The sequence below is a fragment of the Condylura cristata genome, unplaced genomic scaffold (genome assembly GCF_000260355.1).
Source record: "Condylura cristata isolate star-nosed mole 26May11 unplaced genomic scaffold, ConCri1.0 scaffold00025, whole genome shotgun sequence".
NCBI classification, from domain to species: domain Eukaryota; kingdom Metazoa; phylum Chordata; class Mammalia; order Eulipotyphla; family Talpidae; genus Condylura; species Condylura cristata.
The window spans coordinates 26,523,059-26,548,721 of NW_004567126.1; the positions used below are offsets into that span (position 1 = coordinate 26,523,059).

Genomic DNA, 25,663 nt, shown 5'->3' on the forward strand with positions numbered 1-25,663 from the left:
CCCAGATTTGTGAAAACAATTCAGTCAAAAAAGATTGACTGGCTCAGAGTTCATTACAAATAGAACTGCAAGAGCAGAAGAGATGTCCTCTTAGAATTCTAATAACCAGAAGGACTGGGCTGAAGCGAGGAGGCGGAGGCAGGAGACAACTCTCACACTGCCGGTCCACTCACATGTCCTTCTCAAGACACACGTGCCATTTGGGACTGGGAAAAAGCTTTGCCTCCCCCAATCTGTTTTCCTGGTTCCTAAACCCACCCAAGACAGGATGAGATGCCACGACCCCTCCTGCAGATACAGGCCCGGGAGAGCCCGCACAGGCCCACCCCCTGCCAGCGGTGTCCCAGACGCCCCCCCATCCCCCCCAGAGCATCCTAGTTAAATCTGCACTGCAGCAAAGATACGCTCAGGTATTTCTTTTCTGGACAACTTGTATGGTAAAACCATACAAGTTGGCTTTTATGTTTCTATTACCCATTTTTCTTGATACTAATAAGCATGTAGGACATTGTGCTCCCCAGAAGCACATCAGCCTCTCTCCTCAAACTACTTTCACTGATTACTTTTCAATATTCAAAGATCGTCACCTCACTCAAGCATGTTCATGATGTTCCTGCCTATCTGGCAAAATTAAGTTTTACAATTTAGTTTTATTCTTCCTTAGCCCTTCTAATGATTTTTTTTTTAAAGATTTATTTATTTTGTGCATACAGAACTGGGGTACAGGCCAGAGGCTCAGGGCGGTGAGAGGTTTCACCAGAGACAGAGTGGGGAGCAGAACAGGCAGATCAACGAAGTACACTGCTGAGGGGAGCAGCGGGCGGGTCAGGAGAGGTCTGCCACACCATGTGGTCACCTCTGGGGCAGGCGGGAATTGAACTCATGCGGAAGCAGCTTTAGATTCTCAGTGCTGTGCTTTAAACCGCTGCGCCACCAGGAGGGCCCCCCTTCTAATGATTTTAAGAAAGAAAACCCAATCTCCAACAAACTTGCCCATTAAAGAATTTCTTTAAATGACAAAAATAAAATAAAACAGGAGAACAAGAACCAATAATTCTAAAAGGCACGTGGGATAAGGAAATTCATGAGCAAGTAAGCAATGGTCTGCTAGCCACCTGTCACATGAAAGCATTCCAGAAGACACACCAGTCACATCCTCAATGCTGTCGTGATGAAGTGTGGAAAATGGTGAAGACGGAGATTGCAGAGGTCAAGTAGGAGGCTCCTAAACAAATTTCTTAACATACATTTTCCCCACTCAGTCCTTACACCAAAAATAGCACTTCCCTTTCTCAACGTGTAGTTATCTTTTCCTACCAAGTCCCAAGACAAATAACATTACCTTTCCCCACCCCATTCATGTTATCCATTGCACACAGTATTTTTATTTGTTTAGGGCAATGGCAGAATGGGGAAAACAAAAGCAACACATTTTAAGAAAGTCAAGTAAATTAACTGTTCATGTCACCTACAATTCATGTTAAGTTCTGGCCAAAGCTCAATGAATTTTGATATTTGATAGTTCATGGAACTCTGTATTTCACAAATAAGAAAAGATGACTGAAGCTTTTCTTGAAAGCTGCTAAGCATACTGGAGTTTGGTAAAAGCCTCCAGAAGGAGAAGAGAATGGCGGGCACACAGGTCACTATGTCATTAAGCTGAGCTGCCTCAATTCCACTACTGCCACTCACAGCGCAATTTACCTATGAAAAGGGGGCTCAGGTAAGGGGAAACTGTAGTCAATAGTATTTTTCTTTTTTTAAAGATTTATTTATTTATGCACACAAAACTAGGATGCAGGCCAGAGGTGCAGGGAGGTTATAAGATTCACCAGAGACACATTGGGGAGCAGAGTAGGCAGGTCAACAAAGTACACTGTTGAGGGGAGCAGTGGAGGAGAAAGGAGAGGTCTGCCGCACCATGTGGGCCACCTCTGGGGCCAGGGATTGAACTTGCACTGAAGTGGCGGCGGCCAGCTTGCAGTGTTGCCTCCTAACCCATTGTGTCACCAGGGAGGGCCCTAGTATTTTTCTTTTAATAATAAATTCCATGCTGCTTAGTAAAAAAGAAGTTGTTAAAAAATTATCCACTATATTTAGCACTAATAATTCCACTACGATATATATAAAACATATAATGTGCCATACAGAGTCCCAACCAAAAATATGGAAGGAGGAAACAAATATGTGTCCTGGGAATTTTGCTTCACCAAAAATCATCTTTTTCATTTCTTTTCCAACTGAAAAGTCTTCCACGTAATACAAAGCTTACCGTTAAGTTGTGGAAGGGTAGCACTGGACAAAATTAGCTGAAGAGATGTTAGGAACAACACAGAAGAAACTAGAGATTGAAGTAGTTAATTTTTTTCATTCAAAAGGCAGCTTTTGGATGTATGAGGTAGTTCATTCAAAAATACCACAACTGATATGGAACATATTTTTAAAAACAACTCCAAACAAAAATTTCCCCTAAAAATAAGCAAGAAGGAAAAAATTCTTGATCAGTCAGAATTCAGAGCTGTGTAAGATGAGGTAAAAAGAACAGGTCTGAAATCTTTGCTCTGTAAAGGTCTCCATCCACATAGAAGGTATCATGTCTGTAAGAATTACTAGTATAACTGATCTTATGTTACCTAGAATAATCCAGCAAACACCCCACCACACCATTCTTTATAAAACAACCTGCCTTAGTTAAACATGGTGTTCTGTGAAGAAAAGATTGGCATGAGGCAATAACCACAACCTCTTCTGATTCCTTTTTTTGTTGTTTGAGAAAGGCTAAGATTATAAATATTAAAAACTTAATTTGACTGGATAATGAATATCTGGAATATCCAGCTGCTTCTTTTTCATCGTATTTCATACTTTGCAAATTTTCACATCATTAGCAATTCACATAAAAATGGCCATAAACCAAACATGATGAATGCTACCAGATAAACAAAAATTAATCTCCTATTACATGCTCAGAATCTAATCTCTAACTTGTGAGGCATGGCTAAAAGGAACAACTTCATTAAAAGAAGCTTTTAATTAGAATATGGTTAAAGACATTCTTTTTCACTTCAAAACCCACATTCTTCAGAAGAGCAAGTTACCCATGTCCCTGTTCAGCTTCACTCTGGGGTTAGCCCAGACACCACTCCCTTCAGGATGACCTGCCTGACTCATCAAGCCTTGGTTAGTCCATCAGCAACAAGCATGCCATGTTCCTTCTCTCTTTACTGCCATCCACTGACCCTCCCCCAGGGCGCAAATCACTCCACGCCTCCATTACACTGCTTTGTAATTGCTTCCTTAGCTAACCACGAAATCCAGTGAGCTAACAGCTCTGTGAAAACAGGAAGAAATGCCACCACTCACTATGCTAGCACATGATAGGTACTAAACATTCTCAGTTGACAGAATGGATAAAAGAAATGACAAGCTAGAGACTAACAAGGTCAATTGGCTAGTTTTAACTCTTAAAATTGAATTAGAATATGGTAACTTAAATGATGCAGGAGGTTCTTATTCCAGTTATTGGCACTGCATACAGAAACTTGAAGTATTTTATTGTGGTATAACTACTTCTACAGACTATTTGGAGATAAAGAAAAATTACTTGTGAGCACATAGACAGCTGCAGTTATTTGAGGTATTTTTCACCCTTAAAGGCTACATCAAAACTCACTAGAGACAAGAGCACATGATTTCCCAGCTGACCCATGAATTCTGTCACAGGTCTACTAGACTTCCTACCAAATTGTTCTACCCTAATAACAATAACTATGCTAATCCTGCAGATCCACAGACGGAATCACAACTGAAAGTCACAGCTGCACCAACTGGTAAATGGATGAAGGCGCAAAAAGCAATCAGAAAGCATCAAAGCAAGCTCTGCTCACTACACCTGTTTTCAAAAACAGTACACAAGAGGCAAGAGTGCCACAGATTTCAGACATCTCCCTACACTGATCAAGCAGCTGACATCTTTCTGTACTGTGGGTAAATTGCCTTCTCCCCAACTTCACAGCTCTGACTTTGAAGATAAATGGAGCCATCCAAGCAATATGCTTAAAGCTCTTTAAAAGGAACTCAAGGTCACATTATTTTTCATTGTCCCTGGGACAATGCAATAAACAAGAGATCTCTTTCTGTGATGCTCCCTTAAAGGACCACCCAGTCTCTTGGGAATGTCAGAGCTAGTGTTGGCAATTCTGATATCCCACAGAGGGCTGAGGGCATTTTAAATTCTGCTGCAGCTGAGTTGAGGCGGCAGCGAAGTACAAACTTCTTAAAAGTCAATCATACCTCCCTGGGGAGGAATTATTGACCTCAGATTTAATCATTCACCACTACACCTGCCTCTCCTTGCCCCATTCATACTGACTAGGTATCTTTCCATGTGGAGACACAGAAGCATTACTCATGCTCAACATTTATGGGTGTCACCTAAGTGAAGGAAAAAGAACACCCAAAGAAACTTTCAAAGAAAACTGCTTGTGGAGTTAGTTTGGGACAATGGCCATTTTCTAACTGGTGTATCGAACTGGCATATCTGAAGATGCAAAGTTAATATCTGAAGATGCAAAGTTAATATCCAGAAAATAACCAACCATCAGTGAAGATGGCCAAAAGGCTAGTACACTGGTGGTACTACAATTATTAAGCTGAGGCTAGAAAAAGTGAAGCAAATAAAACCCGTGGTTGTGCTAGGAGGACCCTCCCTCTAAACTGGCACAAACTGGCAACTGGTCATTCTTACATGAGGAAAAAAAAAAAAAAAAGATGCAGCTCAACTGGTTTTATTATTATGAAAAGCAATTACTACTGTCAAATTCTAGTGTACGTGGATTTACTAGTAATACTTTTTCTTATCCAAGAGAACTGCCACTGCAGTTAATTTCAAGAGAAGCAAAAAGGAAAAAAAAGAGAGAGAGAGAGAGAGAGAGAGAGAGAGAGAGAGGAATTGAGATTGCAAGTAGAAATTTCCCAGGCAGACTTCCTCTAACATTTCAATATCCTGCCTTCTGGTCTAAGAGTAGCAGATAAAGCTCATCCTGGATAAGGAGCAGGGGGAATTAAGCACCAGTAACTAAAGATAAGTTTACCAATTCCTTTCAATCTTTGATAATTTAGATTTAACTAGCTGTACCAGAAATTAAAGTATTTTAGTTTCCATTATTGCTTGAATATTTTTCATCTGAACCTTTCAGATGCTCTGGCATCTCAAGCTACACCTACCTTTCTGTTCAACACCATTACAATACCTAAGCTTGGCTTCTTCGCATTCTCGAACCATTATTCCAGCACCAGCACCATATATCATTTAAGTCACTACCAATTACAAGTACCAATTACACTACTGTGTTTGTATGTGTGTGTGTATCTATATCTATCTATTTATCTATCATATAACTTCGTGTTATATGTTTTTTATCCTATAAATCTCTGGTCAATCAACTCAATATTTCAGGGCCTTTTCTGTGTCTATGACATTAAGATTGGAGCAGGGATTGGAGTTAGAAGTGTTGTCATATAAAGTTTTTGGCTATAAAACAATTACAAGCTAATAAGAGAATAAAATACATGACACTATGAGAGGACAGGTCACATCACTTAAGTAATTGTGGGAAATGTCACAATGAAGTAAATGCCAGAAGAATGATAATAGATTAACAATGAACCAGAAACTATCATTAAACATGTTAGGAACATATCTTTATGAGTCAGATACAGAAGGAATGCTGACATCCTGCCAATGCCTTCAAAATTTGACTCTGTTGTAAAGGTAATGTTAAAAAGATGTGCAAAATATGACTGCATAACAAATTCTAAGACCTGATTAAATGTTTCCACTATAGACTAAAAATTACACAAATTACCAAAGCCTTAATGGTATAAGGCTTTCCATGTTAACTAAATCACAACCATAAAAATGAAGGTGCTATAAACTGCTCTAAGAGAGGATTTTCCATGAGGACACAGGACAGTGACGTCACCATGCCACAGGCTGTCCAGACTCAGCATATGCACAACCGCAGCTTCCCAGGCAGAGTGCGCAGCTCCTCTTAGAGGTCAGTTTCTGAACATGAGGAATATGCCCAGAACCTACATTATTAAATTTTTTTTAAAGATGTATTTATTTATTCATACAGAATTGGGGTACAGGCCAGAGATGTGGAGGTTGAGAGGATTCACCAGGGACAGAGTGGGGAACAGAACAAGCAGATCGACGAAGTACACTGCTGAGGGGAGCAGCGGGCGGGTCAGGAGAGGTCTGGCTCGCCATGTGGATCTCCTCCGGGGCAGGCGGGGATCGAACTCATGCAGAAGTGGCTTTAGCTTCTTAGTGCAGTGCTTTAACCCACTGCGCCACCAGGGAGGGCCACATTATTAAATTTTACTGCATACATTTGTGTATGTTTCTAAATCCTTATCAAGTTACTTTCTTCTGCAATATCTTCTGTGGTGGTAAAACCACTGTCCATTCCCTAGTGACCAAGTGCAAATACCTAAGTTTCCAGAGCCTTTGGGGAAGCCAATGGTATTGGTTAAGTCAAATAATACTACACATATTACAAAATAATTCTCCATTTAAATGAGCACAAGATTAAATGAAGGGTAAGCTAGAAATGATCTCTCTACAGCATTTCCTCCTGCAAGGATAAAAATCTTAAGACCATTTCACAATGTTGTTCTTACTTAAAAAGGCAACACAGCTCTCTGAGGGCCACTTCTCCAGCTCCCTCCCTGGGCTAGCATTGGGGGGTACCATAAAAGCCTTCTTCCCCTCTACCCTATGAACTTCATCTACCATTAGTAAGTCTCTTTTGCCTCGTAAGTTTAGACTAAGCACATCTGTTTAGAATGCCCATGAAGTTCAATGTCCTGAACTTTTAAATGAATAGTCTCAGTGTAATCTAACACTCAGCTTGTGAAAACAAACGCTGAAAAGTCTCACTATTATACATCAAATTTCATCATTTCTGGCATGGCAGCAAATAAGTCCACATTACAAATAAGCAGATTTTAAATTGAGAGACTGTCAAGTCCTGTTTATGTATAAGTTTTCCATTACTGTATATATATATGTATATATATACATATATACATATATATATGCTACTGAATTTTATATCAAAGGATGTGAAGCTATAAACTGCCCTTACTTAAAATTCAGAGGATTTTTACACCACTTTTGGATAGTCTTCTGACAGAGAATCAAAATAATCATGCCTGTTTGCATTAAATATACCCCAATGTATGAAATACTTAATCATAATGGATTCAGAAACAATAAAACTAGAAAAAAAAGCAATTTTCTGTTCACTCATACATCTGAGATGAGCATAACACTTGTGACTCTACACATCTTTTGAACTTATAAAAAGGAGATGGCCCATTTAGTTAATGAAAACAATGATAAAATGTACCTAATTTTATTTTCCATATCTTCACTATCTGATTCTTCAGAGCTTCTGTGCTTATCCGGATCCGGAAGTGTGCTTGGGTCAAATCCATCATCATCATCATCATCACTCCAATCCAGAAAGGCTTCTTCTTCATCTCTGGCCTAAAAAACAAAACAAGGGAAACTGATTTAAGAACACAGCTGATGAATCAGCCTGTCTTATTTCTGAGTCTAAATAAATATCCCCCTAACCTCAAAGCAGAACCTTTGTATTCTGGTGAAAGCCACTATGAATTTCAGTACCATAAGCATTTGCAAAGAGAAAGAAAAACCAGGTCATTTAAAATAATAATAATAATAATAATATATATATGTATGTATGGTTCAGAAAGCAAATCACTATTAAGTTCATTAAAGCCAATAAGAGGAAAAGCTGTCAGATGGACTGCTTCAATGTAGTTCAGCTATCATACATGTAAGTCTCAAAACTATTAGATGATCATATAAAAGTCTAGACAAGAGTAGAGAAAAATCTCTCTGATCATTTCACGACAATTTTATCCTAAGTCTTAAAAATAACAATCAGATCTACGACAGTTTAATAGTGAAGGCCTTCTAAATTCAAATGTCAGTACCAAGTTGCAATAAACAAAGTAAAAAGGGAGAAATACTAAGAGATGGAGAAAGTGGGAACATGTGGAAGCCACTGGAAATGATTCAGTTTCACACAAGTATTAAAATGGGCTTTGTTTTTTTTTGCTTTTGTTTAATGATGGCTTATTTTAGCTAAAGTAAAAGTAATGCTGAAGTTAAAACAAACTTACTAGATATTTGTATGATAAATACCCCTTTAACAAATCTATTTCCGACAGAATGGTTTTGTCACCTAGTTGATAAACACGAACAAGCAGTGCCACATGCGTTTAATGGATTGTAAATAGGACTAAAAAATAAGTAATTCTGAATGGCTTTGTTACCATCTTTTTAATTCTTCATATCATCTCAGTGATCCTCTGATTTCAAATACTGAATGCTCTTTTCCTAGAAATTTAATAATGACTCAGGATAGCAAAAGCAGGCCGCTGTAGGTCTTTAATACTCTGAACAGGTCTCTGAATAAGCTCTAACCATAACAAAAGGGAAAAGAAGTAAAGAAAATAATGACTATCACCAAAACACACATCTCATCAATTCCCTAGTAAATTTCCCTGCTTAAAAAAAAGTGTGGCAACAAGTAATAAAAGGGGAGAGAGAAAGACTGTCCTTCACACAGGAAGCAGCCCATCTGACAGCCCGTACACAGTCTACTTGAAAATAATCAAGGGTACCAACCCAAACCAAATGTCATCACATAAAACACTAATAGCTTGGGCTACATGAGAGCTCCAATTTTCCAGTCTGATGAACTTAAAGGAATTGGTTGTCTAAAGGTGTTGAGCAGATTCAAAACAATTCTCAACTTTCTTGGTCTCAGGGCATCTTCACAATTAAAAAGTATGAAGGACCCCAAAGAGTCTTTGTTAACGTGGACTCTATTTACTGTATTAGAAATTAAAACTAAGAATTTAAAAAAGTAATTTATAAGTAATAGTCACTATATATTAAAAGCACACACTCATCAAAAGTATCTAAGTTCAAAAACAGTAGGGAACACTATTGTACATTTTTGCAAATCTATTTAATATCTCACTCTGCATATATGTTGTTCTGAAGTATATGAAGAAAATCTAGTCATTCTTAGATGGTTGTTACAAGAAAGGAATAATTTAGTAGTGTTTTCATATCACTGCAGTTACTTCTATATCACAAGAAACCTGGGTGAGTGGCTCCTTAAACTGTAGTTGAAATGTGGACTATGAAGCATATCAGTGAAGTCTGTTCAATAAAATTTCATTGATACTTTGTGCTCTGAATGGATATTTTATCAGTGAAAAACTTTGTAACATCACATATTGGCCATTTGAAAAATGATGACTTCAGACTTCCTTATGTGGATCTTCAAATGTAGATACATTTCATTATACAATATTCTTAAGTCACATTTGTTAATGTCTCCATAAATATCAGATGAAAAGTCTTTTAAAATAGTGGGAGCTATTGGTGGATACACTTTTCCCAAGTGAAATACTAAGGAAGTACTGCTGAACACATTTTCCAAAATTCTAATTCTTTCTAAAAAGCTCATATTTTATTATTGTAACAAATATTTTTCACTTTGTCCCCCTTAAAATGTAAGCAAAAAGTGTTATTTTCCTCTGGCTGCTTTTCGAATTGATCTCTATCATATAGCAATCTCCATCAAACAGCAGTTCTAGGAATGTTTTTCTTTGTGATTATCCTTCTCAAGGGTCTGCAAGCTTCTTGGATCTATCAGTGTTTTCCATTAACTCTGAGAAGTTTTAGGCCATTATTTCTTCAAATATCTTTATATTTCTCATCTCACTTTTTGTGGTTGTAAATACAGTGTAGACAAGACTACTTTAAAAGACGAAGCAGTCAACACCTAACTAAGTTCAATGACACCCAAGTTCTCTTGGGTTACATTTATTTTCTTCAACTTTATTTTCTTTGTGCTCTCTGGATAGAGTCATTTTCATTTTGAGCTTAGATAACAGTTTTTTTTTTAAAGTAATTGTACTTTTTGGCTCAATGACTTCCAGGTTTGTTTATGTTATTTTGTTCTTAATATAGCTATAGCTCTGCTAATATTACCTGTTTACACAATCAAACTATGTTTTCCTTTAATTCCTTGAACATTCTTTCAATACTCTGTATTCAAAAGCGCTGTTTTGAAGTTATTTCTAAATTTAAATCTGGGCTAAGAGTTTCTATTAACTGACTTTTTGGGGTGTGGGTCACACTGTCCTTAATTGTATGCTTAGTAATTTTTTTTTTTTTAAAGACTAGACAACATAAATAAGATAGTTTACAGAAACACTGGATTTTCACTCGGATTTTGCTGAGGATTAATGGATTTGTATTCTAATGGGCAGCTTCCCTGCTTGGATTCAAGCTGCAAATGCTCTCTTAACCCATGGTACTCAGCATTGTATATCTGTTTTATCATCACAGCTCCCAGCCTTTACGTGCCTATGCAATGTAACATCTAACCAAGGCTTTAAGAACTGGGCTCATTCACTCTGAGTTCCTTGCTTCTGGGGATTACCCTAATTTCCAGTTGTTCCGCTGGCTTTGAGATCTGTCACTTTAATATTTTCAGCAGAATGCTTTGTTTAACTGCATTTAAAAACCTATGTCATTTTAACCTTCATAAGGTCACTACAAGAGAAATAAATTATAAAGTGATACTTACTTAGTCTAAAAGCCTGATTCTAGTGTACATGTTTATTTGAAAGAAAATGTAATTCAGAATGATGAAAAGTTACCTTCTTATTTATTTGTAGAAGAAATGGGGTGTAGGCCAGAGGGTGAGGGGGTGGTGAGAGGATTCTCCAAAGACCAAGTGGGGAGCAGAACAGGTGGATCTACTGAAATACATTGCTGAGGGGAGCAGTGGGCAGGTAAGGAGAGGTCTGCTGTGCCATGTGGGTCAGCTCCTTAGCTGGGAATGGAACTCAGACCACTAAGGTAATAGGGCTGAGACTTACTAGCTAGGCCATCAAGTTACTTTTAAGTGGGCATTATTTGGGTTAGTATCAATGTGTCTCTTCAAACTGACAACACAGGGGTCTCGCTATTCTCTGCCTCTAAGAGGATCACTTAGAGGTTAATGCCCTTTCATCTGTGCTCCACTACACTCCTTAATTCCTAACAAATAAATTTCAATGGCCAATTACTCCTTCAGAAACATAATTTCAAGCTAATAAAAGTGTAGGGATATTGGGGAAAAAATTTTATGTTGATCATCTTATGATTCATCCTTTGGTTAGAAAACACTGTAAAATGTAACATAACCATATTATGAAAAGTATGTGACTCATACCTTTAACTTAGTAGTAGTTTTGTTTACTTTTTAACTATCTACATAAAACCAAAGCATATCTAAAAGTCATTAAGTGAAGAGGGCTTTACCATAATGAAAACATTTTGGAGAACATTTATTTGTCTTTCTGATGAATTCCGGTTTAGAAGTATGCTCTTCCCAGCTACACAAGGTGGTAAAGAAAATGAGTATTCTAGCTCTCCTCTCTTTGCCCTTGTGATGTCATGAATCATTTAAAAGATAAGAACAGTGGTACCATATTTATAAGTTATCTTTTTCTGGACTCATTTTCATAAGAAACAGCACAAAAACTGATGTACTTATCAGCTCCCAACAGCCTGACATATTAGGACACACAAAATGGACAGTTACTGCTATAAGTAAAAGGAAACTTGGACAAGTATTTTATTCAATTATCTCAAGTATTTTAGCAGGAAAGTACTTATGTGGTGGTGGTATTGGAGATGGTGGTAGGAGACTATGAGAGATGTTAGCAAGGGCCAACTAGACACTGGACAAGGGCATATTATATATTTAAGAAAATCAATATGCACAGAGGCATAGTTTTATGTAAATATGATGGGGGAAAAGCAGCTACAAAAAAAAAGGTAACTGGCCCTCCCTGGTGGCGCAACGGGTTAAAGCACTGTACTAAGAAGCTTAAGCCACTTCCACATGAGTTCGATTCCCGCCTGCCCTGGAGGAGATCCACATGGCGAGGCAGACCTCTCCTGATCCTCCCGCTGCTGCCCTCAGCAGTGTACTTTGTCGATCTGCCTGTTCTGCTCCCCACTCTGTCTCTGGTGAATCCTCTCACCCTCCGCTTCTCTGGCCTGTACCCCAGTTCTATATGAATAAATAAATAAATCTTTAAAAAAAAAAAAGGTAACCTACAAAAACACCTTCATTCAACAAATCATTATTAAGGAGCTTCCATAGGTACTAGACACACACACTACTAGCTTTTAGGGGGTGTAACAGCAAACCAGTCAAAGGCCCTGGGGGTGGGGATAGGGTGGAATGCACTATTCTAGGAAGTAAGTTAACCACATAAGCACTTAAATGAAAATTAGGTTCTGATTATTTCTGGGGAGCAGCCTATCAAGGATGAATGGACCCAGCTTGGCCCTGTGTAACAGCTGGTGAGACAGTCTTCAACTTATGGATCTCCCAGAGATTTTAATTATGGATCCTATCTGTCAACATGCTTCTTTTTCTTGTGCCACTGCCAGGTCAGAAGCCCACAGTGTTCCTCCACTGACTAATTAAGCTCCCATCTTCCCAGCCTGCTCAAAACAAAGCAAGAATCTCAAGGCCATACAAATCCATATGCCTCTCTTAAGGCCCAGAGAAATAAGGTAGTTTACACACATAACAAAGAGATTGGTGTCATCTCTGTGAACTGGCTATTCCTGTTGGAAATAGCTCACCTAAAATAGGTACTTCCTAAAATAGTTGCTTGGGAACACTCAATTGTAAGTAGGGCAGATGGAAATATTCAAGAAAGAAATGTTACCCAACCAGTTTTGGGGTTTGGTTTTAATGATGGCAAGAAATTCTTCCACAACCAATTTACAAAGTATTCTACTTGTATCTTAAGAGATTATTTTAGTTAATCTTCAGACACTTTGAAATAGGGAGGAAAAGAATTGTTCTTATTTTCAAAATTAAGAAGTGATAATTCACAAGACTGCTTGACCAAGATACATAAACCTGGATTCAGTCTTGTTCTCCGACATCACCCTGAATCTCAACTTTCACCATTAAACCTCAGGACTTGGTTGTCAGGACAGTATTTCCGCAGAACCAAGTATATATATAAAATGTCTTGCAGAACTGTCAGGGTGCTTTCTGCCACTGTGTTTCTTCACGACCCTTGTCTCTCATGCCTTTGTTTTGTTTTGTGGAATACTGCACTTGTTTTCTAATAAGTCTCCCTGCAGGCAACCTCCCTCTAGTCTGATTACTCCCATTCTCAGGGTAGTAATTAGATTTTTTCATAAGTTTTAAATCTGATCATGCTTATCACCTGCGTATAACTCTTCAGTGACATTTGCTTTCAGGTTCTGGAGTAAGTCAAGTCACCTTCCTAATTCAAGTGTTTTCACATCTGTTATTTCTGTACTGGGATGCTTTTCTGTGCCTCTTGCCTGCTGTGTATTATTTCCTTGCAACAAACATGGTGTGTTTTTGACATTAATTCTCCAATACCAAGTAACTGAGCCACAAATGGGATTCGTTAGTTGCTTACTTTTCTATTGGGCCACTGCAAGTTCAGGGGTTCTCATAACCTTCTCAGGTTTGAGAATTTTCTATGACACACAGAACTCAGAAGGTGTTCACTTAGGCTCAGTAGTTTATTAGAAAGAATGCAACTCAGAAACAGGCAAGCAGAGGAGACACCAGGGCCAGGTGTGGGGTGCAAATGAGTCCCATGGCACAGAGGCCACACAGCTAAAGCCAATTTAAGCACAGGAGTAAATTCTCTATAAATATTTGATATATGAATCAAATATTTTTAATTTTTCTGAATTAAAATACATATAATGTGAAAACATTAAATTATTTATTGTAAATAATGAGTATATAAGTCACTAGATAAAGGCTTTTAACCTTAAAGGCTTTAAGTTAAACCTGTAAGTTAAAAATCTCACCAATATAGATCTTATTGTCAGCCATTTAATTTCTATCTCAGATTTCACAAGTGGAAATAATTTACAGTATTTAGTTTTAACAAATTTGTAAAGATTTTAATTGCAGGTGCTGGAAAACATGGAATCAATATCTTACTGAGAAAAATAAGTTGTCAGAAAATAAAAATGTGTAATTGCACTTATAAAATAAATAATAAGTTATATTTAACTTCCCTCTAGAGAAATAGGCAAGAAAATGTCTTTATATGAGAGGATATGCACATAGTAAAGCTAACAGGCACTCAAAAAAATTCAGTTATTTCTACACATATGGACTTACAAATGATCAAATTCTTACAGATAATTTTTAAACTTCCCTTCAGCTTGAATTTATAATCATTTCTTGAGTGGTTAGAGTAGTTAGTCCTTAATGGGTATGCAAAAATGAATGAGTAAGGGGTTTTTTGTTTAAGAAATTTAAAGTTTTATAATGAGATTATACAAAATGCCTTTGGCAGAGAGAAAACAAAGAGCCATAACCTAATCTAATTTAAATATACTTCTGGCTTCTTCATTTTTAATAATATCTTAATACCAACTTAAACATTTTAGAATATTTTCAGTTTATTTGAATCTCCTGGAAATTTATCCCATAAAGGTGATATTCAGCTTTAGTCTAACAAGATTTACAAGCTTAGTTCACTTATACCTGTCCAAAATGCTACTTTTTAAATCTTTACATATACTGGCTGAACTACACCTACAAAGACCAAGAGTGATCAAGGGGTCTGAACTCTTTTGACTAGACTCCTGCAAAGAAAGATCTCTGTTACCTCTGTTATCCACTTAGAAAGTAAGCACAATAGCCAATGTGAGGAAAGCTCTGGCCACCAAAAAATCAAATCTGAGAAGGCAGAGAGGGACACTGGTCCTGCTGATAAAACAATATCCAGGGGAACCAGTAGAATTCAGACAAAGGTCATCATTTCACACTCCTCCCACCACCCCTCTTCTCTCACGGAGACGCTGAGTGATTCAGAGGCATAGGACCACGCACCGTTAGATGTAGGTCACCACACCAAGCCCACCACCAAGGCACCCATAATCCTTTCTTCATAGACCTCTGGGTCCCCTCCATGCTTTGCTCTTAAATCTAGCAGTTTACTTGACTCCATTTAGTACCTTCTTATCATTTCCTAAGCATTCAAAAACAATAGGAATATCTGATTGGAAGACTATGATAAGGCAATAAAGTAACACAGGAAGTAAGCATACTTAAAAATGGCAGGCAAAGAGCTGGAGCATAGATATTCAAAGCCCCAAAAAGCAAATACCAAATTGGGACGGAGTTCCATAATTTAGAATATTCAGTCAGCAGCTGTTTACTGCACTCTAATTTTGCCTGCTATAAAATGATATAATCTGGCACACAGCATGCCAGAAGATCTGAGTCAGCATTTAGACCTTAAGATGACTTTTAGCAATATGAAATTTCTTAAAACTGCCTTCCACAAAATTCATTATTCTTGCTAAATTGCTTACTCACTTGCATACTTAATATATGAATATCTCAGAATCCTATGGGATACTAACAATGCTACAATTTCATAGTACCCTATTAAATAACTGTGTGTCTCATTATGGATTATCATTGTTTCTTATTCTCTTCTTCCCAGAGAAAAACTGCATTAAGTAAGATATTAAATATAGTATACATTAAAAATCCAGTTTGCTATCCTTCTCACAATCATGGGTTACAAGACCCTGATATGATCAGTTGCTGTGTCCCCTGAGGCAATTTATGAACTCAGGCAGCTTCTGTTTCCTTCTTATGTGTATACTCCAAGCATGACACATAGTTCAGAAGACAGAATTTGGGGAAAGCCACGTATTTCTGACTCTAAAATTCATTCTTTTTACATCATATCCTAAAGACCAGATTTAACAGTTCAGAGAGAACTAAAGGCACACATAAGCCCACTTCTGATAACTGTCCTGCAAATCTACTCATGAGGTTTCTGACATGTAATTACTGTTGGAGTCAAAACGTGCCTAGTGAGCATGCCTCTGCAACACTGCAGGTATGGTTGTGATGCAAGTCACTCAAATTGTTTGGTTTCTCAGTGCACATAAAAGTTAGGTTCTCACTGTACTGGAGTCTATTTTAGCGTGCAAAATTTTGGTAATTGCCTAAAGAGGTATTTGTGCTTTTTACTTATTTGTGCTGGCCAACCTTTTACCTTATTTTAAGATGGGGGGGGGGCATTACTCAGAGAGTAGTTGCTAATTATCAAATAAAATATTTAAGAGTACAGCATGTTTACAAGCTTCCAGCTTGTTTGAAACAAAGTGATGTTTCCTGAAGTGTGTTTCTGTAGATATTTCCATATAAAGCTCAAAAATATTCACAAAATTGACAAACTGAACTCTAGGACATGGTGACTATATCAGAAGGGAGATGTAGAGTCATATATAATGCTTACAGTTTTAAACATGGAATAGATTCTATAATGAAAAGCATGTTATATATATGGAAGCTAAACTTTAAAGTCTGTATATTTTAATATAAATCTTAGCCCAAAAGGAAAAATGTTCTTGTTGGCTCACTTTGTCTAAGGATCTACAACCACAACTGGTCACTACATTATATTTACGCAACAAATATTTACTGAACACTATGTGAGGGTTACACACAGTAAGAGTCTTTGGAAGATACAAAGAGAAATAAACTCTGGTCCATGCTTTCAAAATGTTTCCAGACATTGAGGTCAATAGGTTAGGAACATATATTAATTCTAATAAAGGAAGCAATACATGTTTAGCAGCTGACACCATATAATTAAAATGCTACAGAAGCTTAGCCAACTGAAGACCAGTTCAGACACTGGGACAGGGATTGTAGTGGTGGCAGTTTTATGGAGAAGATGCCACTTAAATTATGTTCAGAATAACAGTGGCAAGTGGCAAGACATATAAAAGTTACAGAGAAAAGCATTTTAAATAAAGACACAGCATAAGTAAAGACACAGAGCATAAACTGCAGATACACATGGTAAACCCTGGGAGGGCTCGGGGGAGAGGGGAGGAACTAGGAAAAGGTTTTGCCTCCTTTCTTCCAAGCAGATGCAGGCCCATGCTGGTGCACAGTTTGGGAAGTGAACATCACTGGACTTTAGCTGGGACCTTTCCCAGTTACCACCTCACAGCCACAAGTGGCTTGAACAGGAAGCACGCACAGGTCAGGAGCAGTGATGAGCCACTTCTGTTCAATCTGTGCCCACTGATCTAGCTTCATGACTTTAGGCAATTTATAGTCTTATTGTAGGGCTTCGTTATCTGGGGATTTAATATGGCTTTATGGGTTAATGAGGAAATAAAGTACCTTGCACCAAGCTAGGCCAACATCGGCACACTATAAATGACAGAAGTAGTACTAGATTGGGGGAAAGGGCAGCAAAGGAATATTAAGAATTCTAGAAAGGTAGCTGGACCTGATATCCTAAGTGAATAAATCTTTGGATTTCTGAGTGGTCAGAATATCTGTGTCAGGTAACCACTATTTTAGCCACATAAAAATGAGCCTGAGGATTATGAAATAATCCCTAATATTGTTGATGTGCAAAACTGCCAATTATCATAGGAGAGGGCCACTTCATCCTAGTAAATCTTGAATTTTTTTTTATAAAATTATGAAAATAGTGATTGAGCGTTCTTTTGGATGCAACTAATAGAAAAATATAAAGAAGGTAGGGTAACACCATGTAAATCTCTCACCTTTTGTTTGCAGTGAAATGCAAAATCTTGGGAACTACTTTACTTGACATACACCATGAAGTCTCTGTAACTGGGATTGTGTATTTAAGGGTACCAAAAACATTAACCCAAGATGACAACGTTAACACATGACCAACAGAAAAGTCAAAAGAACTGATAATCTACACAGTGAAGGCCAAAAAAACAAAGGTAAGACTAGTTCTAGAATAATATCGCAGAGAAGAAGGCCTCCCAGACCAGAGCTCGATGAGGATCATCAACTGGACTAGAGGCAGGGATGAGTGAGAACATAACAGTACATGAAGGAGGTAGCAGGAGACAGGAATTTCCAGTTAAAGTCCTGAACACCCTTGTGTTCAGAGCATATTTGAGAATACAATAAGTGTGGGTGGCTTGCTTAAAAGAGATTACAATTAGAAACACTAAAAATGTCAATAAAATCGCAATTACTCTTATAGAAGCTGCTTCACACTTTAATTAGAAAAGTATAAGGCACTGTGCTTCATTTATAAAATTCTGTAATTATTTAACTGCTGACTAGGTCATTATGGAGCTGGATCATGCAGGGAAGGATGGCTTATAATCTCCAACCAAGCTGTGAATGCTTAGGCACTAGGTACTGTCACCTGTGACTCTAGCCTCTTATAGGTAGTGATCAACCTTTCCTTTTCCACACACATCAAACGGATTAACTGTCCAACATTCTTCCAGCCAGTGACTGCTGCCGCTAAGTCTGTAACAACTGGAAAGACAGGGCAATCCTGTTCAGCACCGTGGCTAGATGGCGCATTCTTAAAGGGAAATGCAGCTGTGAACCTCGAAGTATACATGTGGCTCACAGTACACCAGGGAGCTGAGGCTGGTTGCAAGCTCCTTCAAAACATCAGAACTATATTGTTGTTCTTTAGAAACAACATATTCCCTAGAATTTTCTTTTTGTTCATATGGCTGTAAAAGCTACTTACTGGGAACCTGTCTACCAAATACTAAAATCAACACCTGATACTCAACACCTGGCAGTTCACACTGGCCTCAGAGCACCAGCAATCTGGTCTTAGGTTGGCTGTGATGCGCAATCATCATTTTTCTTTGATTATGAAATTTGTTTACTTCAGTTTTATCATTACAATTGAGTTTGTTGATTTATGTAGAATGAGGTGAATATTTTAGGGCTTCAATTTGTATGTAATCACAGTAAGATAAATGCCTGGGTTTTGCCTAATTTTCTTTTTTTAAAAGATTTATTTATTTGTTCATACAGAACTGGGGTACAGGCCAGAGGTGCAGGGGCAGTGAGAGGATTCACCAAAGACAGAGCGGGGAGCAGAACAGGCAGATCGGCGAAGTACACTGCTGAGGGGAACAGGGGGCGGGTCAGGAGAGGTCTGCTGCACCACGTGGATCACCTCTGGGGCAGGCGGAGACTGAACTCATGCTGAAGTGGCTTTAGCTTCTTAGTGCTGTGGTTTAACCCGCTGCGCCACCAGGGAGGAGCCCTTGCCTAATTTTCTTATACAGCAATAACTTACCAGCGAAGTTCCACCTGTCAGAATTTAAATTACTTACACTATTTAAATTACTTGCCACCTACTCACAAGACATGGTAATAATACTGCTGTAGTATCTTCAGGTTTACACAGCATACAAATCATGTGTGAGCTCATACTCGCCACTTACGAACTATTTTATATACTATGAAACAACTAGTCCCTGGGCTAGTTTATGAGTACTTTAACAAAGATCTCTATTTTGTACTTTGTGTCCTGAATGTATACTGTAACGTAATGATACTATCATATAGGTTTTTATACCAAAACCCTCCAGAAAATAAAACAAAACCAAAAATACTGTTAGAACTTTATCTCACTCTTCTGTTCCCACAGAGGCTATTACAGGTAAGGACAGTAATGTGGTTATGAGACCAATATGGTTTGGAACCACTGCCTTTCAGCATCAAAACTACTATTAAAGTCTATCAAAGTATCTCAAAGATTTATCTGCAGCATTATTTACAATAACCAATGGGTGGAACTGACCTCAATGTCCATCAGTGGATTAAAGTATGAACAAAACATCGTCTACCCATACAACAGAGTAATACTCAGCCTTGAAAAGGAAGAGAATTCTGAGATGTGCTACGTATGGATGAACCTTGAGGGCATTGTGCCAAGTGTAATAAAGCAGTATCAGGAAGACAAATACTGTAAGGTCTACTATCCAGGAAAAGTGGATACCAGAAGCTGAAGGAGCTGCTGTTAGTTGGAGAAAAACTTGTTTCAATTTTATCAGATGAGAAAGTTTTAGAGAGCTGTTGCACAACAATACAATTACTGCTGCCTTGTGTATTTAAAAATGGCTACAATGGTAACTTTTCTGACAAGGACATTTTATCATAATTCATACAAAGATATTTAATTAATATCACTTTCTAGATTACAAACAAACACAAGCCTTGGCACCTATGAAGACGTGAACTTTTAAAAAAATGTAAGATCATAGAACAAGTTGGTAGCCAGAAGTAAACCGAGATCTTTACGGTTTTAGTCCTCCAGTAAAGGGTACACGATGTCACTTCCACTTGAGGATTACAAAAAATTTTATCTTTCCTTCCCAACAGTAAGGCAGAACAGACTTTTGATACTAAAATGAACCGAACATGTGTTATCAACTACATAATTGGAATGACTTCAAAACAGAAGCGTGTGAGAGCTGTGATAAAGACCAGGTACAATAAGACTGTAACAATGACCTGATACCAATCAGACAGCTTGCAACTCTAAAACAAGTACATGTTAGCATTATAGGTTAAAGGAGACTGGATAGCAGGCACACCCTCATGCGTGCTTGCTCATAACAGTAACAAACCACAGAGAGTGTGCCTAAATGTTACAGTTTCCTAAATGTTACTAGGAAAAAGCAGAGTTGAGTCATTCACTGACAGCAAGGAAACATGGAAAGCATACTGCTCTCCAAATCACTGTATCTAGAAACTGTGTGACGATTTTTTAATTCTGTTTGTTGATTTGCTTTGCCTTTGCAATGTATAGGTTTTGCAATTCAGAATGCATAAACAACCAGCAAGGACAGCTCTACAACTGTCCTTAGCAGCTATTTTATCATGCTGTGGTCTACAATGGATAATATAATCACAACCAAATGGATCTCCTTTTCAATTAACCAGTTTCTTGAAGTTGTGACTCACTTCCTCTGAATGATTAGATTTGGGCGGCAAGACATATACATTCTAGGACTGCTCAGTAACGGAGAACTGCTCTGAAGAGGAAGTGCATTAACTCTCCCTTTGGCACAAATGAATTATTGCATACCACAACGGAAGAAAGCAACATCGTATCTGGGCAGAGAGCTGATAACTTCTGGGTTTATCTGAAAATAATTTATTGAATTTTCTCAAAGCAAGACAGCTGGAATACAAGCATTGTACAAGTTTAATATATGAGTATCTATTCTATTAAAATGGGACTTTGAGCTTTCCTTGGCCTTATATTCAGAAGTGCTGAGCTTTGGGTGAAAATTCTGATTTCTTGAAATATTTTTATTGATTATTATTAATGCCTAGTGCTATAACAATGCTATTCAATAAACCTACATTATTAGCAGTAGTACAAACATTTACATCTTACAAATTTCAGTAAGGGCAGTGTTACAATTTTATAAAATGTACGTTAAAAATCAATAATGACTTATTATTGAAAGACAGAAAAAGAATTCCTACAGAAAAGTAAACTTGGGACCAGCTGCTACATAACATGTAACAAAAAGTAAAATAGTGAAACCTTAATATCCACTAAGAAATAATATTCAGATAATGGGGAAAGATCACCTAACAGGAGACTAATGGAAAGTTTTCTGACCACTAGTTTATAGTCTAAGAACATACAAGACTTGAATATAATACAGCAGGACTGAAATACAAGTCATGGTTGGGCTCCCAGCAACAAATAAATCCTTTACTCCATGATGCAACACTTAACTCTGTGGGTAAGTTTCTTAAAAAGACTATTACACAGACATAAGAGAAAATGGCTTTTTTAAAGATTAGAGTAATATTTCAAACCTTGTTCAACTTTAATTACAAATTACCTAACATTTTATCTTTTATTTCAAAATTTCCTAGAATAGTCATATGGAAAAAAAGCCAAAGCAAAAGTGCCAAACATGAACTCAATATTCTAAATATTTCTACAGACACAGGGTGAGACATTTCCATTTTTGGGGGGGAAATAAAACAAAGAAAGCACTTATTCAATACCCATATATAGCAGTAAATGGGGAGTCATTTCTTTGTAAGTGGAAATTACAACTTGCTGAGCTCCTTTAAAATTTCACATTAATGATTTAATTACCAGGTCTAAGTCACTCATAACTAAGTAGAACCAGATCTTGCCATGCCCAGAAGTCACATGATAAGGCAGACTTGTTGCAGCTGAAGCGTGCCAGCCTCATTCACTATCAATTTCCTACACACACACACACACACATATATAATTTATTAATTCCCTACATCTTTACCATCTTACATATCTTAAAAATGAAGGTATGCCGAGTTCACTCACAGCTTCCAAATTCTTACCCTTTCTGCTAGCTATAAAACTTCTCAGCACCAACCACAAACGTCATATTAAAACATAACAAGTACAACCTGAGTGTATTATGTTATGCTCTCATAAGCTTTCCCTTTGTACCCTGAAATCAATTAACTATAATTTTAATATTCAAATTTGATTTTCATGAAGTTCACTTGTATGGTGTAAACTTTCAAGTCCTGAAATTCTCTCTTTACAGTTTGCCACACAGTCATTTTATTAATGGGTTTGAATAGAGGTACAATTAAAATAATCAAGTCTTCATTCAGGAAGAAAAAGGCAAAGAAAATACTTTGTTTACATAGAGAAACATATTTTTTGGAGATGAATGCCTGCAAATCATAAGTAACTCATCCACTGCATAAATTTGCATAAAATTTCTAATCTATTACTTTCTCTAGTTAAAAAAATTATACATTCTGCATGTCAATCTTTTCAATATTCTATTTAGTAATCAATGCTTCTCTGGCAAGGAACTGACAAAAAGCAATTAATATATGTTATTAAGGTGCTGGGCTAAGATTAAATCACCAATCCATTCATAATTCTTTAGAGATAAAGAATTAAAGACTACAATCCCTAGAGACCATATACTTTAAAATGGTTTATTTTGTGTAGTTTTCCAAAAGAATACCACTGGTAAATAAGCTACTAACAGGAAATTGATAAAACACTTCAGTGCATTTTGTAAAGGTTTAGGCAATGTAAGTAGATAACCAAAATAATTATTTAATGGTTAAATTTTTAAGATAAAAATGTCTAGACAATAAATATTTGCTTAATGCATGAAAGTATACTAGGAATTTCACATAATTTAAGTTTTATATAATTGGAGAATTTAAATATAGTTAGTGGTAAAGCTAGAATTCAAATCTTTTATACAAATTAAGACAAAATTTTAATTTTTAAAAAAGATTTATTTATGCTTACAGAACCGGGATACAGGCCAGAGGTGTGGGGGCTGAGAAGATTCCCCAGAAACAGAGTAGGAAGCAGAACAGGCAGATCAACTGAAATACACTGTTGAGGTGAGCAGCAGGCAGGTCGGGAGAGGTCCACCTCACACCATGGAGGTCAGCTCCCTGGCTGGGGATTGAATTTGTGCTGCAGTGGCTTTGTAGAGCTTCACAAAATAATTAGGGACACAATTGCTTTAAACAAAGAATTAGACCAGTGGGTCTAATAGGTACTTATAGGGTACTGTATCTCAACATAGCTAAATACACATTTTTTTAAAGTGCACCTGGGTCATCCTCCAGAATTGGCCACATAGTAGGCCACAGGACTAATATTAACAACTTCATGAAGAGTGATATCATACCACACTTAGTGGTTATCTTCTCTGATAGAAAGGTATTGAGCTAGATATCGATAAAAGAAGAAATAAAAAACACTGAATCAAATGATAATGAAGACACAATTTTTCAGACTGTATGGGACACAGCAAAAGCAGTTCTAACAGGAAGCTATACAGCAATACAGGCTTACAGCAAGAAACAACCCAATTAAAAACCTAGGTTCTCATCTCCTGGAACTAGAAAAAGAACGTCCAAACCCAGTAGAAGAAAGGAAATAATAAAGGACTCAAGATAAATGAAAAAGAAATAAAAAAGACAGTCTAAAAAGATCATGAAACCAAAAACTGATTCTTTGGAGGAAAAAAAAAGACAAAATCTCTAAGCTTACAAAGAAAAAAGGGGAGAAAACTTAAAGTAACTTACCATAAAGTAAATTATATGAAAACCGTATAGCCATATCAATAGATTCTGAGAAAGCATTTGGTAGAATCCAACACCCACTTATGATGAAAGCCTTTGAAAAACTGGGGATTGATGGAATATATCTTCACATAATAAAAGTCATACCTAACAAACCCATAGCTAGCATGTTCCCAGTGGAGGGAAACGGAAAGCCTTTCCACTAAGACCAAGTATAGGATAAGGATGTCCACTCTTACCACTACTACTCAAATCAGAATTGTTAGTCTGAGCTAAAGCACTGAGGTAAGAGAAAGCAATAAAAGGAATGCAAACTGGGAAAAAGTAAAGCTTTCATTATTTGCAGATCATATGATAACATTTTTTAAATTCCACAGGGAAAAAAATTTATAATAAACCAGTTCAGGAGAGTGGCAGGTTACACAATCAACACACAAAAATCAGTTGTTTTCCTATACGCAAAGATCTTGAGGGGGAAGAAATTAAGGGAACTTACAATCACACCAAGAAAAAAATTAAATATTTAGAAGTAAACCTAACAAAGGAGGTAAAGGACCTATACAAGAAAAACTGTAAGACATATTAAAAGAAATAGAAGACACCAAAATAAAAAATAAATAAATAAATAAATAAAAAAGAGGTAAAATTATTCCTTGTCAATGGATTGGAAGAATCAGCATTGTCAAAATGACAGTCCTACTTAAAGTAAAAACTATATAAATTAAAGCAATTCCAATAAGAACTCCAATGGCATTTTGCAAAGAAATGGAAGGAAAATTACTAAAGTTCAGGTGGAGCCACAAAAAACAAACAAACAAAACTAATAGCCAAAGCACTCCTGAGGGGCAGCGGGGAAACGGTGGTGGCATTATACTCCCACATGTCTAACTAGATCATAAAGTCATAATTAAAACAGCATGGTACTGAAACAAAAACAGACAAACACACCAGTGGAATAGAATTGAGAACCCACAAATAAACTTAACTTACTGAAAAGGAAGGAAGACTACATACTGGAACAAGGAAAGTCTCTTTAATAGGTAGTGTTGGGAAGATTGAACTGGCGGGGGAAAAAAGAAGTTAGGCCAACTATCTCAAACTATACACAAAAATCAATTCAAGAATGGATATAATGTTTGGACATAAGACCTAAAACTAAAAATACATAGAAGAAAACATAAAGCACTTCATGACATAAATTTCAGTGTTATCTTTGTGGATTTGCCCCCCATTGGTAAGGTAAGTAAAAAGAATATAAACTATTGGACCATATCAAATTAAAAAGCTTCTGCACAGTGAAAGAGACTTAAAAGACATCCTTGTGAATGAAAGAGTATCTGCACACCATACATCTGGCAATGGACTGATATAGATCTACAAAGAATTCCCACAACTCAATGAAAAGAAAAACAATGACCCAATCAAAAAATGGGCAGAAAAGCCAAGCAGACACTTCTCTAAAGACGACATTCAGCTGGCCAACAGGCACATGAAAAAAATGTTCATTATCTAATCAAAACCATCCACCAGTTTAGCAAGGTAGCAGGTTATAAAATCAACACACAAAAGTCAGAAGCTTTCCTATACACAAACAA

General features: G+C 37.1%; 1 protein-coding gene across 1 annotated transcript in view; it reads right to left on the reverse strand.

The window, feature by feature from the left end:
• Nucleotides 1-25,663, reverse strand: part of DDX10 (DEAD (Asp-Glu-Ala-Asp) box polypeptide 10) — a 200,785-nt gene that overhangs the window by 10,760 nt on the left and 164,362 nt on the right. The window contains exon 17 of the mRNA XM_004689285.2: nucleotides 7,419-7,558. Coding sequence (XP_004689342.1) covers nucleotides 7,419-7,558 — 140 coding nt within the window. The remainder of the gene's footprint in view (nucleotides 1-7,418; nucleotides 7,559-25,663) is intronic.